At 37.4% G+C, this 16,448-nt stretch overlaps 1 protein-coding gene across 8 annotated transcripts in view; it reads left to right on the top strand.

The window, feature by feature from the left end:
* LOC108667472 (liprin-alpha-1) overlaps positions 1-16,448 on the top strand; it is a 121,352-nt gene that overhangs the window by 81,524 nt on the left and 23,380 nt on the right. For all 8 annotated transcript variants that reach the window (XM_047885681.1, XM_047885684.1, XM_047885685.1 and 5 more), the window contains exons 2-5: positions 3,818-3,919; positions 8,984-9,148; positions 12,976-13,050; positions 13,403-13,528. In XM_047885681.1, coding sequence (XP_047741637.1) covers positions 3,818-3,919; positions 8,984-9,148; positions 12,976-13,050; positions 13,403-13,528 — 468 coding nt within the window. The remainder of the gene's footprint in view (positions 1-3,817; positions 3,920-8,983; positions 9,149-12,975; positions 13,051-13,402; positions 13,529-16,448) is intronic.

Genomic DNA, 16,448 nt, shown 5'->3' with positions numbered 1-16,448 from the left:
TGTATTTCAATTAGTTCTCATATTGTACTATAGTTATCGAACGTTCAGTTCATTTAATTTTCAAAAGTACCTAAGAAATTCGTTGTTAATTGACACGCTGATCCATTTCTTTGACAACATGTTTCCAGTCCAGTCTATCTTTCTCTATAAATTTGTGACTTATTTTCAAGTCTACCAGAATCTTTGAACGTTATCGTATATTTCTACACTTCGCAGATTATTCTAAAGAGTTAGTATAGTCTAAGTGCGTGACTTATTTTTTTACCATTTACCACACAAGTGCTGGCTTTAAGGGAACTGAGTTGCGTTTTAAAATTTCGTTCTCGTGGCATCTATCAATATTGATGATGGTACAGACCCTATGAGCTCCAGAAGACAATTTGCGTGCGCGTTATGGAGGCCATTGCCTTGCATTCACTGCCCCTGTAGTGTATTGCAGATACCTTGTCTGCTTTGACACTGCTTGTCTCCACATCTTGCTTGATCATTCCATCTGCGTTGTGAGAAGTACTCTGTATTATGAGTGTTTTTGAGCACAACGGAGTTCTTATATCCAATATCCAAGAAGCAGCAGGTTAATGAGCTTAATATTACATGAACTTCATGAACATTTCTTGCTGCTTCTATTTATTCCCTCGTGCATCAAGTTTTCACTCTGTTCCCCGTCGTGCTATCTGTGTATGCGATTTCTTCTTCAATTATGTTTTGATCGTATTTTTCATTACCCACGGAATAGGGCGCGCCTCTTTATATTTGTTGCTTATTCTATGCATCAAAAAATCGCACTTGGAAGGCTTTTAAAAAGCTGATTATTAGTCGAATTTTTGCGTCTTCCTGCGGTCAACTCATTACAGCGCGTCTCAGGCCTATCATTCTTTCTTGTGCCGCACCTGCCAAACTTTGCGGTCGAGTTTCTCTGAACTTTTTTATAACTTCCCTCTTGATGAAAACTGAAGGGGTGCTTCGACCGTTCTCGCATTGCCTCCTTATATTGCATTGTGTTGAAACTTTCAGTTCCCTGCTTCATAAAGTGCTTTTTATTTTTTTAAATCCAAATCGTTGCGGTTGACGTTGATAATCATTTCTGTTTACAGTTTAGTAGTGAATTTTCGTAAATGACATTGTTCTATATTGGTGGAAAATAGTTGGATCTAACGATTGCGATAGTTGATTAATATCGTGCGCTGAAGAATGATGGACTTATATTTTTTATATTTTGCTGTCCATTCTACGCATCTAGGTCATTTAAAAACCGAGTTATGAAGGGTCGTTGATACGATACATTTCATAGTATTACAGTATAACCAGCTGCAATGCTAACATAAATGATTTATCCACTACCTCAAATTTTATTCAGGAATCGGGGTGAGCAATCTCATCCTGACTCAGTTTGGCGCGGCATGACTGGTTCTGAAGCTCTGGTTTTATTTGTGTCTCTTCAACCCTATTCCAAAATAAAAATAATTGGTAGAGCATCGATGATTATTGGTGACTAGGTAAAAATTATAGGTGTAGCACCTGTGGCGCATCGATGGCTTGTTTGGCCCGAAGTTCTACCTATAACCTGCCAATGGCAACCCTAACCTAAAATATCATTTCCACCAATAACTACCCTGGCTGAAGATGGCGTATCGATGAGCTATCGATGACCGCCTCTAAAATAAAGTCGCTAACATTTTTTCTGTGTTTTAAATACGATGTATTTGCGTTTACTAATATTTCTTCATACCATCACATATTCTGGGGACTATTTTACACATTCAACATGGCTGAGCCATCAACAATTTCAGACAAGTAACAGGAACAAATATACACATACTTCGTGAGTACCGTAATCGACTTGAAGTAAAGTCCCTGCCTGCTGAAATCGAACTCAGGTCTCCGTCGCGCGAAGCTAATTGCTTCTACCGTTGATCTATGGAAGAGGACTTAGCGCTCGAGTCATTTTAAGAGACTAAATTGAAGTATTGTAAGTGTAAATTCATCAAATGACAGAAGTAAAAGCTACTACCGTGATGATTAGACGGTGTCATTAACCACTTTATATGAACAAGCTGCTATATTCCAGTAAACGTAATGAACAATTATTCAGATCAGAGTAGCGGGTACGATAAATGCTTGATAAGTATCGAAGATTCTTAATGTGAGCATTATGTCAATTTTGGCAGAGGATCGATTCGAAATATTTTCGCCAAGAATATTATTGCATGAAAAAAGAAATTGATATCACTTGATGCCTATGAAATGTTGGGCGTGAAATACTTTCACCAGTCCGTGTCAATATTTTTTCTCTACCCTAATCTATAATTTTTTAAGTTGGAAGGATACTGAGTCATCTTTTTTAGAAATGTAGACTTGAGCTTAAATAGTTATCCTGCCATATGCGCAAATTTCTCATAGATAAATAGATTTAACAATGGAAGTCAGAAATAGTAAACTGAATTTTCATTCGTTAATAGGCTAATTTTTGATGAACAACCTACTCTTATATTACATAATTACAAGCAGGACATAACAATGATAAGTTGGCAAGAAGCTCGATGCCCACAATCCTCTACTCTAGTCCCTTAATTCAGCGCTTTAGAAATACCAACTTCGGCAACGTAGCTTTAGGTAAATGAAGAAACTTGAGAATATCCTAAAATAGACTTAGTCGATCCATGTAATTCACAATTAATGATACAATAAATTTGTCTCAATTGATCACAAGATTTCAAACACAGCAAGTTTATGCTTACGCAAAATTCGCAACAAATTTATGCACTATATCGGATGAGCATGAAAAATAAGATTCACCATCACTAAAATTTCAGTTGTCCCTCGAAAAATTTATATCAGGAGCAGTCTGATACATGTACAACAAGTGGCTTTACTTTGGCTCGAAAATTTTGTGAACGCTTTCCATCTGTCTGTCAGTTATACTCGTACCTACCAATACACGGTAAATTTACTTGAATCAATATACCTTAAAAGCCAACCACACAGAACGAGGTCATACGGCTTGATCTCGAATGCCCCGCAACCCAAGAATTTCGGTCTTCTGTTGGATAAATTACAGTGGCCAATTACTTCGTACACTGCGCAGTTTGGGCAAACGGTTATAGAGGCCTAATAAGAGATTAACCTGCGATGCGCCATCGATGATTCAGACCCTACAAATCATCCATGACCACCACCTATATTGGCAACCCTTTCGATTTATTGGTGTTTTACTGTCGATTTTTGGCAGATGTGGCCATCCACTGTTACGCCCCTATAATCTACCATTGTAATCTGTAATCAATGATGCGCCACCCTTAATATTAATTCGAATTGTCATCGCCTGCTTGTGTCCAGTTAATTTTCAGTAAATAGATTTTTCAGAAATATTGCTGCACTATGTTGCTGTAAATTCACCATTCAAATGTTTTACACGTTTCAATAAATTTCCCTTTAATCTCACTTACTCCATGTTTAACCCTTTTTTGATGTCCTGTAGCAAAGTTTCATAAATTTTCATGAAAATTTTCCATTATTGTCATTATTATATCATTAACTTTCGATATCTTATTACTTATTTGTAAAAAAACGTATGCTCAGGAACTTGTGGCTCTGGGGTCGGACTATCAAAAATAATTACGAGTTTGTAACTCCGTCAGCCAATCACTGACGGCCCTTTAAGCTAATCCCACCAATCACAGACGAGTATTCGACCGCTACATGTACCTAAGCAACTTAAGTACACATAGTACCTATAATGTACCAATAGTACGCCCCCAGACGTGTAATTATTTGCAATATTCGTTGTATTTCTGACCTTATTTCCGTTTCATTGCAGGAATTCGCAACGCTGACGAAGGAGCTGAGCACAGCTCGCGAGAACCTGTTGGAGCGCGATGAGGAGATCAACGAGCTCAAAGCTGAGCGCAACAACACCAGGGTAAGTGCGCTAATTGAGCTCATGAGTTGTGATAACAAACTGTGAAAATGGAGTCACAGTTCCAAACTCCATCAAAGTTTGCCTATAATCGATCAAAGTTACTGAAGTGCGCTAGTCAAGTTATGGTGTTGGACGAGAACTATTTAAGTTTGGAAATGAAAATAATCAAAGTTACTGGGTGTAAAAAGTATGGGATGGTAATGGGAAATTGAAGCAATGCGGTCTGATTCTATAGGCATGACATTGACATCAAAACTTAATATCTGACTCTGATTTAACGAAGCATTTAATCTGAGCATGATAGGATATAAGGATTTGTCGTTTGCATCCAGAGCTAAAATAGCTTCTATACTGTGACGCTAACATCCGATCGACCAATGATCGCATGTGTCGCCAGATTCATAGAAACTTTTTGTTACGAATAGTATAGTATATGGTGTCTTAGAATTTAATAATTGAAACAATGAAGAAACTCCAAATATGTATAACATACGAGCTATATATATAAGCTTCCAATTTGAGTAAGAAAATCGAAAGTTCTTCCATATATTGCCACAAATTAACATAACACAAGCTGCTCTCCTCTTATTCACTCCATATATACCTACCAAAATCTACCAAAAATCTAACGTATAAGCTTCTAAATTGGTTGGTAAATGATGTCAATATTATTGATAATGTTGAAGTTAATAGTTAATGAGCTAATTCAGCACAGCTTTTATGTTTTTACGCTAGTGTTTTTTCTCTTTTATATGCTCGCTCATTCCACTCTCTTCAACAACTAATCAACTGATAGAACCATGAATCAACAATTCAACATCTAATTGGATTGTTAGTCTATGCGAGGGTTGCAGCATTCCGTTATCAGGCTGCAAGCCCGGTTGAAATTAGTACAGCGTTGGCACATATACCGGCAGTCAACCACTCATTGGTCTTCTATTAACCACAAATGATTTCGAACAGTGAAGCATTTTGCTGGTGACGTAGACAAGATAATAGAGTTAGCTGACATCGCTTTAAATAAGTGAATATAGTTCATCTTCTCAGGTGACCATTGGGCTGACAGGTCTGTTGCGCCTCATGAAATATTTATGTTTAAACCTCTGACTCTAATTCAAATTACAATGCCTTTGGATGCGGTCAACATTGAATACTGTGAAGTTCGTTGAATTATACTTTTAGGTAAGGTTTTACGATTGACATTGATTGCGTCGTGAATCATTTTGTCATTGTATATACGCAAGATAAATTAGCAATTGCTCCTGCTCTTTCGATTTTTGGTTATTATGGATCAGTTAAGTTGAAGTACATTTCCACCTTAGAGTTTGATTTGTGTGACATGCATCGCATGCGTGCTATGTTTCATTATCATGCGTCTTATAACTCCTGTGATATTCAGGACGCTGGGTGCTCGTCTCAATTAGTCGTTCAGACGATGTAGGTATTATGTCATGCTGTCAACAGACATGGCCCTAGAGTGGCTTGTATTAATGCTGGAAATAGAGGCGCCTCATCACAGGCCAACTATCTTGAGCCATCTATATTGACCGGCCTTCATTTACGCAATGCATTGCTGCTTTGTTGTGGAGCAGACAGTTGTTATTCGCACAAGTCTGTTCCTTGTTGGCAGTCAAGCGTCGGCTTTTGTGAAGCTTTGGCCGGTGTTGTGGGCATGCAATTTCATTCTTTTATCGATTGCCGATTGTCGAGCATGACAGTCCCAAATGATTCGTTCTCGCTGCGACTTATATGCCATAATGACAAGATGTGACACGAAACGAACGTTGTGCCCTTGAAGAGTCTTTACGTGTATTGCGAGTTGGACTGGCGATGGACTGAGAACGGTGATGGCTAACTAGATTGTTGCAGCACTACCTTGTTGAGCTTGGATGTTATGTAGTAATAATATAACTTGGTACAGACGGCACAGTGTTCATTACCACTCTTAAATTTTCCATTTCATGTCCTCATATTGTTGAAAGCTAGCAAAGCAGGCGTAAGCTCATGGCATTAGAAACAAATCCTCCTTCTGAATTACTCAGATTCCTTCGCTCTCTGATTATTATTATTATTGTTATTACCTGCAGTAAAGGTTATTGCCTGTGGAACTTACTCCATGCGTCTTTAAGCCTGGAAATAAATTTTTGACTCGCGCTGCTACTTGCATCGTTTTTTGTCCGCCGGCCGTAAAGAAGTCGAGTATTAGCCCGCGTATTTTTATCTTGTGGGGGCTTACGGAGCGGCGCGTCACGTATTTCAACGCACCCCTTCCTCCTGTACCCTCTTGCGCAACCTGATAACGAGCAAACTGCAGGGGCCATACTTTCAAAATTCGCTAAGTGAACGTAAATACTTACGCTCTATTTTCTTGTCTATGAAACTTTTTTTGAAAGTATAGGCCCACTGGTGCATAAACTTGCCCCCAATACCCCCCAAAAAAATGCGTCGAAATTTGTACAGTTTCTTGGATTGAAAATAGTTTTATACCTGACAAAGTTGCTTTCAGATTTATTTGCAAAAAAAACTTTCATCCTAAAATCTTAGGTAAAATTATAAGAACACTCAATTTTTTCTCAGCGTTTTCATTAGCTGCTGCTCACCAATATGAATTTAAATGTATATAATATATGCATTTATTGTGTATCTCCTTATGTGGCTTTGGTAAAATTGAAAAAAAATCGGACGGCAGAACCAATCGAATAAATTGTCATGAACAGTCATGATAGTCAAACTCTCATGATCTGGTCACCTTCATGTACTAACAACTTGGATTCGAATTTAGATCATGAGTATAAACTTCTCACTTCACAATCCAAGCAATCTAATGAATAAAGCAAAACTGTAGTTCTCTCGATTCAAGTCTGAGGGTGAGCATGTAGTAAACATGAGTGACTTCAAGCCGTGGCCAATGCGCTTTATACCTTTGGGCTCCCGAGGCTGCCGCAGTCGCGTATGCAAATTACGTTAGTGCTGCCATGGCGCAACGATCATAAACTCGACATGCTTTCGGCGTCGTTCTTAACTGGGCGGCTGATGCTTGCTATGGGCACACAACTTGCGGCGAGGCTACCAAGGCAATCGCATCAATATCTCAGCTGCCGCATGCATGGGATATTGTAGCACAGTTGGGCAGCTTCCTGCTGTGATTGTTTCATTCTAGTGTGGCAAAGATGTCTGGAATTCCGAATTGAGCCAAGAGTCGAGTGTGACTTTCTAATTCACTAGAAATTACTTCATTGAATACTACCTCACTTTTTTAGTTTCGTAAAATATTTGGAATCTGTTTCTACTTCACTGATGTTGCGGGTGTTGTTCTATCTAATCTCATTTCTTCCAACTTTTAAAAGCTCATTTCTAAGCTTCCAACTTCCAAAGCTCATTTCTTCAAACTTTTACAAGTAGAAAAGTATATAAAATTCAAAGTACTTATTGCTTAAAATATGATGTAATTTTATGAAGATACGCGCCAGTGAGCGTTTGTTCTTAATCGCCTACTATGTTTTTGTACTTATAGGCTTTAGACTAAGGGTTAACCTCAGAACCCCTTTTGAAACTATAAGCGACTGTATGTATTTTTTTTAGCCTTTTCACTCTACTTTGATATCTAAGCAAAAGAGAAGGGCTTTCTTTCTGGCGTTACCTCGAGCTAACTGGTCGATCTCCATTTAAATGATGCGTATTTCATTTAGCATGAGGCACGTATTCGCGGTCCCATTGTTATTTTGCCAAAAAACCTTTGCTATCAAAATTGGTTTCGAGTTTTTAGCTCCATCAGCCAATCACTAACGACATTTCAAGCTAAACCCACAAATCACAGACGATAAAATTACGGTTACGTGTACTTGAACGAGTTTTATGGCACAGTCCCAGATTTGCAATTTCTGGAAGTCCACGATGCTACCGCTTGCGTGATATTTTGTTTTGTTTGCTGCTGTCGGTACGTGAGTTTTCAGTCAGTATGGGTTTCAGTCAGTTGCAGTTCGTCTTATGTTGCCTCTGTGATTCGATTCAAATTGGCGCTTTTAATTCGAATATTTTACTTTATTGTTGGTTTGCACATGGGCTAGTTTTGACGTGGCGTTCCATCACGTTCTTAGGGTTCTTCTCTTCTAATGTTATTATTGTCCGTGCTTGCTGCAAAAATATTAAGAGCCTATATGAAATAAGTCATTCGTATCGAATTCATTGTCCAAAAATTTTTACCTGTCGAGGGCGCGAAGCCTCTTTTTTCAGTCATTCGATGTTTTAACGAAAATATGTACGAGTAAATTTCTTCGATCTATATGTTTCAAAAATTTATTTAGCTATGTTGAAATTTACTTTTAACTATTATCACTCGGTTCTGCTCTGAAATTTTCAGTGATTATTTTCTGGTTCTTAATTAAGAAAGCTCTTTCCCAAATTAAATCTGATCTCACGCTCTGTAATTGACAAGTTTTTTCCTCGTCGGTAATATTTGTAATCGGGATATATTCGATGTGCCAGCTCAATTATTTGTTATAAAAGTTTGAACGTGTTGTGTAACCATTTTTTTTCTTGAATTCTCATACTTTTCATGTTAAACAACTAATGTGATTGATGAACCCGCCGCTGCTGCTTCACTTCTCTAAATTTTAATCACGGGAGTAAAAATATCATTGCATTTTCTTTTACAATAATATATCTCTTATAATACATTAATATGTCTTGTATTATACATTGATATATCTCTTATTTTACATTAATTTATCTCTATATACAACACTTGCGCAGCTCATGATTTTCTCATCATTCTTACTTGCCCCCGATTTTTCCTTTCGCCAATTAAATAGTGGTATGTTCGTGTAGATCTTGTGCACTCACTTGAATCGTGAATTTTAAAATTAGATCCATTTTTAGTGTTTACATTAAAGTATTAGATGGTTTTACAACTGCTGCTGCATCACTTTGGGTGCCAGTTGCCGAAACTTGAGCGGTATAGTTGCTGCGGTGATCAAAAGACGATAATCTTATCGATCTTATTATTTTAAGTGTTTCAATTTATAATAATTCATTCATTAATTGAGTTATTGTATGGTTGTGCAGCTGCTGCTGGAGCACCTGGAGTGCCTGGTGTCACGACACGAGCGGTCATTACGCATGACAGTTGTTAAGAGACAAGCAGCGTCACAGTCCGGCGTGTCGTCGGAGGTCGAGGTGCTCAAGGCTCTCAAGTCGCTCTTCGAGCACCACAAGGCTCTCGACGAGAAGGTTTGTGTGTTTAATTTCTTTCTCTTACACATCTATACTAGTGAGAATTTTGTACACCATGCACAAGGCTCTCGACGAGAAGGTGTGTGCTTAATTTCCTTCTCTTACACGTCTATACTTGTGAGAATTTTGTACACCATGCACAAGGCTCTCGACGAGAAGGTGTGTGCTTAATTTCCTTCTTTCACACGTCTATACTTGTGAGAATTTTGTACACCATGTACAAAGCTCTCGACGAGAAGGTTGGTGCTTAATTTCCTTCTTTCACACGTCTATACTTGTGAGAATTTTGTACACCATGTACAAAGCTCTCGACGAGAAGGTGTGTGCCTAATTTCTTTCTCTTACACGTCTATGCTTGTGACAATTTTGTACACAAATTTCATCTTAGCTACCGAACTTTGACGTTTTTTGAGCACCACAAGGCTCTCGACGAGAAGGTATGTGCCTAATTTCTTTCTCTTACACGTCTATACGTGTAAGAATTTTATATATAAATTTCATTTTAGCTACTGAACTTTGACGTTATTTCGAGCAACACAGGGCTCTCGACGAGTAATTGTAGTGCTTATAATTTCCTTCTCTTGCAAGTCAATACTTGTGAGGATTTTGTACACAGATTTCATCTTAGCTACCGTACTTTAACGTTATTGTCAAAAAATGATTTAGGCGGCGCATGTAATCAAAACTCCACAGGAAATTTGTTCGTTATTGCAATGATTTTTGTTGTTTAGTTCTTCATCTCGGTAAGTATAGATTTTTTGTCTATATATAACTGAGCTGTATTAAGCCTTAGCAACAATTAATTCGGGACCATTTTTATGCTCCTAGTGGCATTGAACAAACGTTACTCATTGTTCAACTTTGGTATCTGAATCTATTAGGCTGTTTTGATTTTCAGCTATGAGATATTTGTATCAAGAACACCATTTACCCGTGACGTACTTTAGGTCGGGTTTGTTAACGGTTATTTTTATGTTATTTACACCCCTATTTAGCCGATTAACATTAATTATCTTATCCCAGTAATTTTAATTAGACTTACTTTCTTGACGTCGGTATTCGATGTGTGTTCGCCTGAAAGCTCGACTTCCCTAACAAAATTTAGAGTCGCCCCAGCTTCTGGTAAACCAAATCAGAAGCTGCCGCGTCTGTAAATTTTCACTGGGTTGGACCGTAGCAATAATAGTCTGCGGAGGCTCACGACTAGCTAGATTCTCAAATATTTCCTCGTTGGTCGCTGTAGCTCGATGATAGATTAATTTTTGATTTCTGTTAAGGCAGGGATGGTCCATAATTAATGAGGTAGCTTGAAGAGATCGATCGGGATCTCTAAGAGATCTAAATCGGTTCCTGAGGCAGAGAATCATCAATGTAATGTCGTATTATTACTCAATAAAGCAACATGCATGATAATTTGCTTCGCAATTAATAATGCGAACGTTAATTCCTTCGAAACAATGCCGATCCGTCATTTATTTGTGTAAGGTAATTAAGAAATATGTTGGAAAACAAATAGGCGGTTCAGTGACGGTGAAATCCGGATTTTATCAGACACTTCATCCGTCTCATGCTCATTAATTGACTTCTTTGATATTGTCAATTCAATAATAGAGAAAAGAATTAGATAATTAATTAGATAATTAGAATAGAGAAATTAATTATATAATGGTTTAATTTTTCTTGCAACTTTCAAAGCGAGTTATAGATCTTCGTTGATATTTATGTTTTTGTATGACGCTTGAAATCTCACAACGAATTGTTACAATGAAAATTCAGATAAAAGTTTAGATGGTTTTAAATAATTAATAATAAAGAGGAGAAATTCGATTAAATTTACACAGAAAAAATACCAAAATTCTGAATTAGTTTGTCCTAACACTTTGAACAACATAAAATATGGTTTTTCCAAAGTTTCGCCTCTGGAAAGTTGTTTTGTTTGTTGATCCTAATTTGGTCGCGTGTCGAAATGAACGATAGTTCAATGATTCTGTTCAACGTTTTTTTCGCGCCGTTGTGCATGCAGAGAAACTTTCCTACACCAGGACAATCGTAGAATGTTACCTACGGGTAAAGTTGCACTTCTTCTAAACTTGTGCTTCGTGTTTCGACCTCGAATCTGTATGTGATAAGCAGTTCCAGCGCCCGATATGGGCACCGACGTGAAATTTACTTAATGGAGTCGCGCTTGTTTTGTGGGGCATGCCGCCTATAGCCATGGCCCCTTAATTATCGTTTGCGGAGAAAAACTGCTCCCTAAGGATACTTGCGGCCACATCTTCATCGAGGATGTTACTGTGATCCACGATTTTCCTGTACTTTACGCGCTAGGTGCATACTCGACCCTCAAATGAACCTAACTCATAGTTGCCTTATCAAGAATTAAGGTATTATATATACTCCCGCTGATGGTTAAGCATGAATAAAATATTTTGAATAAAATTTGAAATTTTTTTGAGTGAATGAATTTTGAATAAAAACTGCTCAATAAAATTTTCACTTGAATTCCATTTTCATCAACGCATGTTTTGAATAATTTTACGAAAATACTCCTCATATTTTTTCTTGACTTTCACAGTAGATTTCTATCGCTTAGAAGTGGAAATATATGCATGGGTACTCCAATTATTTGAAAAAATAACCTGCAAGTAGGCCCTCATCATTTTCCACATTCCCACCAAGTTCTTGCTCATCCTCAACAGGGTGTTGTTGTAAGGGATTGGATAGGGTGTATATTTTTCATTTTGTTTTAAAGAGAGTTTGATAGCCATTTTGTTTGTTCATCTACGATCACTTGGCTGAACAAGGCAGGGACGAAGATGGCTTTATTTTCCTTTTTGTTTGGAGTGCGTCCCTAGTAACTTTCCCATTATTGATGTTACCATCTTTCAAGCATCAGTTTTGATAACGTTGCATTGATGTTATCGTTACAGTTTCATGAGCGATGTAGTTTACTTAACGTTTCAGTTCATCTGACGCTGCAATTTACTTGCCGCTTCAAAGTCCTTGGTGTTGCAGTTCACTATTCGTAGCAGCTTTGTTTGTGCTAAAGTTCGTTACTGTGGCATTGAGCGCAGTGTCTGGACGCATTACATCAATTTACTTAGGAATGTGCTGGAGGTGCTAGCCTTGTCTTGGACTAAATCTACACTCCTCCGTGTTGTCCTCTTTTCTCTGCAGGCTTTTTAATATTGAATATATTTGTGGGCATTGTTGGTTAGCTTGTGCAGACTTGAGTGTCGTATTAGTTCCTTGTGTTCATGCATTAGGAAATTTTCGTGGGCAATTAGTTTCTTATTCGTTGCTTGCCTAAGGACGAGCTTCTCTTCTTTACTAATGGTTGCTTGCAATTTAAAACTATTAATGCTTTCAAATTAATAAATTATTTGCATTTCATTCTTAAATATTGAATTAAATTGTTTTTTCTTCTACTTTGACTTTAATCTTAAATTTTATTTCTATGATATTACGTGGTATTTAAACCTTCAAGAACTACGGCAATTTACCTCGGGCAGCTGAAAAAATGTCCTCTAATTACATGTTCGAATAGGGTTTAGCGGTTACATAATGACAAATCAGTCGAGATATTTCCGTGAAGAAGGGTTCGAAATTAAAAGCATATTATTTCGAACTTTGAGGAGATTCTGACAAGATGATTTCATGGAATTCTCGCTTCCTATAAATGTGCGCAATTGCGTCGCTCTAGTTACTTTCTAGGGCTCAGAAGGATCATATACCACCAGTGTACTAGTAGCATTTAATGTCTAACAAGTATCTAATCATAGTGTGTCTTTGAATTATTATGGCTAATTGTTTACTGTGACCAGGTTCGAGAGCGGCTGAGGGTTTCCATCGAGCGATGCAGCGTTCTGGAGTCGGAGCTGTCACACACACGGGATGAGGTGAGTTCGATCTACTGTTATTGCTATTACTGTCACACATTGAATACGTTACGGATGTCTGTACGAGTTTATACACAAATGCGCTGTAAATCGTGGTTGTTTTCTTTGTGTATTCATAATTTTAAAATTTTTTCTTCTCTGGATGCATGACGATTTATTTATTCTACAATTGTATACACGATATCAGTATATATTATGTATAAAAGCTTGTATGTTGATATATAAAGTGAGGTGCATATCATGTCGTATGTATAAAAGTTTGTATATTCTAGCATAAAGTGAGGTGCATAGTATATCTTATGTATAAAAGCTTGTATATTGTAGCATAAAGTGAGGTGTATGTTACGCGCAGTTGTCGCACTACAAGATGGGCAAGGTGCCTGGCGACGGCGCTGAGAGCGACCGCATCAACGGCGAGACGGACATCATCGACGCCTCGTCCAGAGTCACTAATGGCTCCGCCCCAGACTCCGCTGCGGTAGGTCACTTCTTGTGCGCTGCATTTCAGCCATATTTCCTCTCCAAATAACAATTCCCAAATTATTAAAAACTATGCAAAATTTTTAATGGTATTAACGTTTACATTCGACATGGACTATTTTCTGTTCAGTCAAGTATGCAGTTTTACTGTTGTTTAGCTCAGAGAAACACAATGTCTGGGCAATGGAAAGCGAAAGCTTTCCATTGCAACCTAAATACTGTCGTAGAAATACCTTCTATCATGAAAACTCTAAATTCTTCAACGAAGACGAATAACTGCGATGCACAGTATATACTATTCTTCATAGTATATGACTTCTGATCTTTCATGTAACATTCATAGTGCAAATTTCTAATAAGGAAGCATCTCAATAATCATGCCATGAAACTGAAGATATTAAACTAATTTTATACGCTGCATTTAACTTTCAGCGTGTTTGCTTATTCCTACAGGTGATTAGTTTATCAATGTATTTGTTGTAAAAATAGACTGGTTGTTTCGCATCAATTACATTATTGAATAATATAAGCTGATTAGTTATACTATTTGAAAATAAGAACCCTTTTTTAAGGCATGCTCACTCTCTTGATCTACTATTCGGTATTTCATGATGAACTTTTTTGTATTGTGAGTAACATGCTCACTACTATAAGTATCGGTGAGTAAAATGGGTACTAATAAAAGTATTCGGTGAGTAATATGGGCACTACTATAAGTACTATTTCAAGCAAAATTTAAAGTTTGCAAATTTGTTTTACAATTGGTTAGTTCTCAGTAGTTTGGTGCATCCTGTCCCGTATTTCACGCTATCCTAAATCGTTGTAAAATTCTTGATTTAGTTTCCAATTGCAACCTATTTGTGTTTGATTGGCTTGACTTCTGAGAAATTTAAAACATTCACTTCCTCTTGGTGATTGAGTTCAGCTCTAAATTATTGTTATAAATAAATTATTACACTTCATTAAAGCATTCCTATCAATTGGTGATTAACTCTAAATGGTGATTTTCGCCTCTGTTCATTAGCGCCGAACTTCTATCGAGACGCAGCAATAAACTTTATTGCACTCCTTTAAATGCAACTATAAAAAAGTTCTGCCTCTACTCGAGTTACTGCGAGTTTACTTCGCTAAACTATATAGGATTAAGTAATTACGAACAACGAAGCGTTACGCACCGAAGTCCGATCTCGCCTTAATATGGAGGTTCTCATTTTCTTCATAAACTTAACTGATTTCGGCACTACTGCAAATAAAAGAAAGTTATTGCAAAAAACTTCTGTAACTACTTATACTGATTTGAGTGGTGTTTCGGCATTACTGCAAATAAAAGACAGTTATTACAAAAACTCCTGTAACTACTTATACTGATTTGAGTGGTGTTTTGGCATTACTGCAAATAAAAGAAAGTTATTGCAAAAAACTCCTGTAACTACTTATACTGATTTGAGTGGTGTTTCGGCATTACTGCAAATAAAAGAAAGTTATTGCAAAAAAAACTCTAATTACTTATACTGATTTGAGTGGTGGCTTATATGTGGCTTGGTGCGACAGCCTCTCGATGATAACGCGGCAGCGAACGGCAGCAGTGAAGCGTCGTACGCAGCGCTTCAAACCAAGTTTCGCGACACGCACACGTCGCTCGAGAAGCAGGTATCATTTCTCCTGCCGAGCTTGACTTTACTGCCAGTTTTTCATCATGCCCGCCACTCACGCTAATTTCATCTGCGATTATACATGTTTTCGTGCAAGATTTTAATCGACTATCGAATTATCAGACTATAGTTGTTTTGGGGAACATAATTTCTGTTTTATTTTCCGCAAGCTTATTTTTTTATTTGTGTTTAAAGTATGTTTTTGTTTTGAGAAAATGGTAAAATGTGTTGTTGATAACAACCATTTTATTATTTATAGTTTAAATTCACTGTTGCTTGTGCGAGTCACTTGCAGATATCATGCATCTTCCAGGCTGATCGATGGGCTTGTGGTTTATTTTAATCGTATCAATTCGAATGTTCATCTGATTGCTGCGTAGCCTAAACAATTTTTTATTATCATTAAAGTTAAAACACATTTCCGTTTCGATATTAATGGCTGATCTAATTCTTGCGCTATTTGGAACCTGATATTCTGAACCGAAAATTTAAGAAAATGCCTCCTCACGCAATTCTCGTATTAATAGTTTAACTATTTTGCTGTTAAGGCGTGCAAAATTGGTGAAAGTCATTCGCTCGAAATTTTTGGATCGTTCATAGAATTAACGTCGCGTTTCTCGTACTAGAGAAATTAACTCGTATTGATCTCATGCTACTTAGAATTATTACACTGCTAGAAAAAACGGTGAAAAACGGTCCCACCGGCATCCTAGTGGCCGGTCGCCCCGCAAAAATAAACTGTTTCGCCGTTTTTATCAGATGTTTTACGGATTCTGGTGTTAAATTGGAATAAAAACGGTGAAACGATGTTTCTTTTCACGTGCCGACCGGCCACTGAAACGCCGGTAATACCGTTAACGGTAATTTTTCTAACAGTATAGTTCGGAGCTGAAAATTCGTTGAACCATGTTAGCTAGGGTGGATTTTACTCCTTTCCTGCTCCTTTAACATATCTTATGCGACAGAAACTCCTTGTTATGAACTGAATTTATATGTGTGCCGTAGCATTTCAGTAAATATAATGAAAAAATAAACTAAAGATAACGGATGAATAGTGTAAGTTGCACAATTGGAAAAATAGTACAAATTAACCTAATGTACCTTTCGTAAAACCGAACATAAACTATGTTACTTGCATGCGATTAGTCTTTTTTTTTTCTTGCCAAGCAGAAGCATGTCTGTTGTCTTACTGTCCGTCTTTCTTCGTAGGTTGACACCTGTGTTTGTTGTGTTACCTGTCCTGTATTAAGAATTTGCCTAATGGAT

Source organism: Hyalella azteca, unplaced genomic scaffold (genome assembly GCF_000764305.2).
Source record: "Hyalella azteca isolate HAZT.00-mixed unplaced genomic scaffold, Hazt_2.0.2 contig2766, whole genome shotgun sequence".
In the NCBI taxonomy this organism is placed as follows: domain Eukaryota; kingdom Metazoa; phylum Arthropoda; class Malacostraca; order Amphipoda; family Hyalellidae; genus Hyalella; species Hyalella azteca.
The sequence above is the reverse complement of the archived record's forward strand: the minus strand, read 5'-3'. Positions and strand labels throughout refer to the sequence as shown.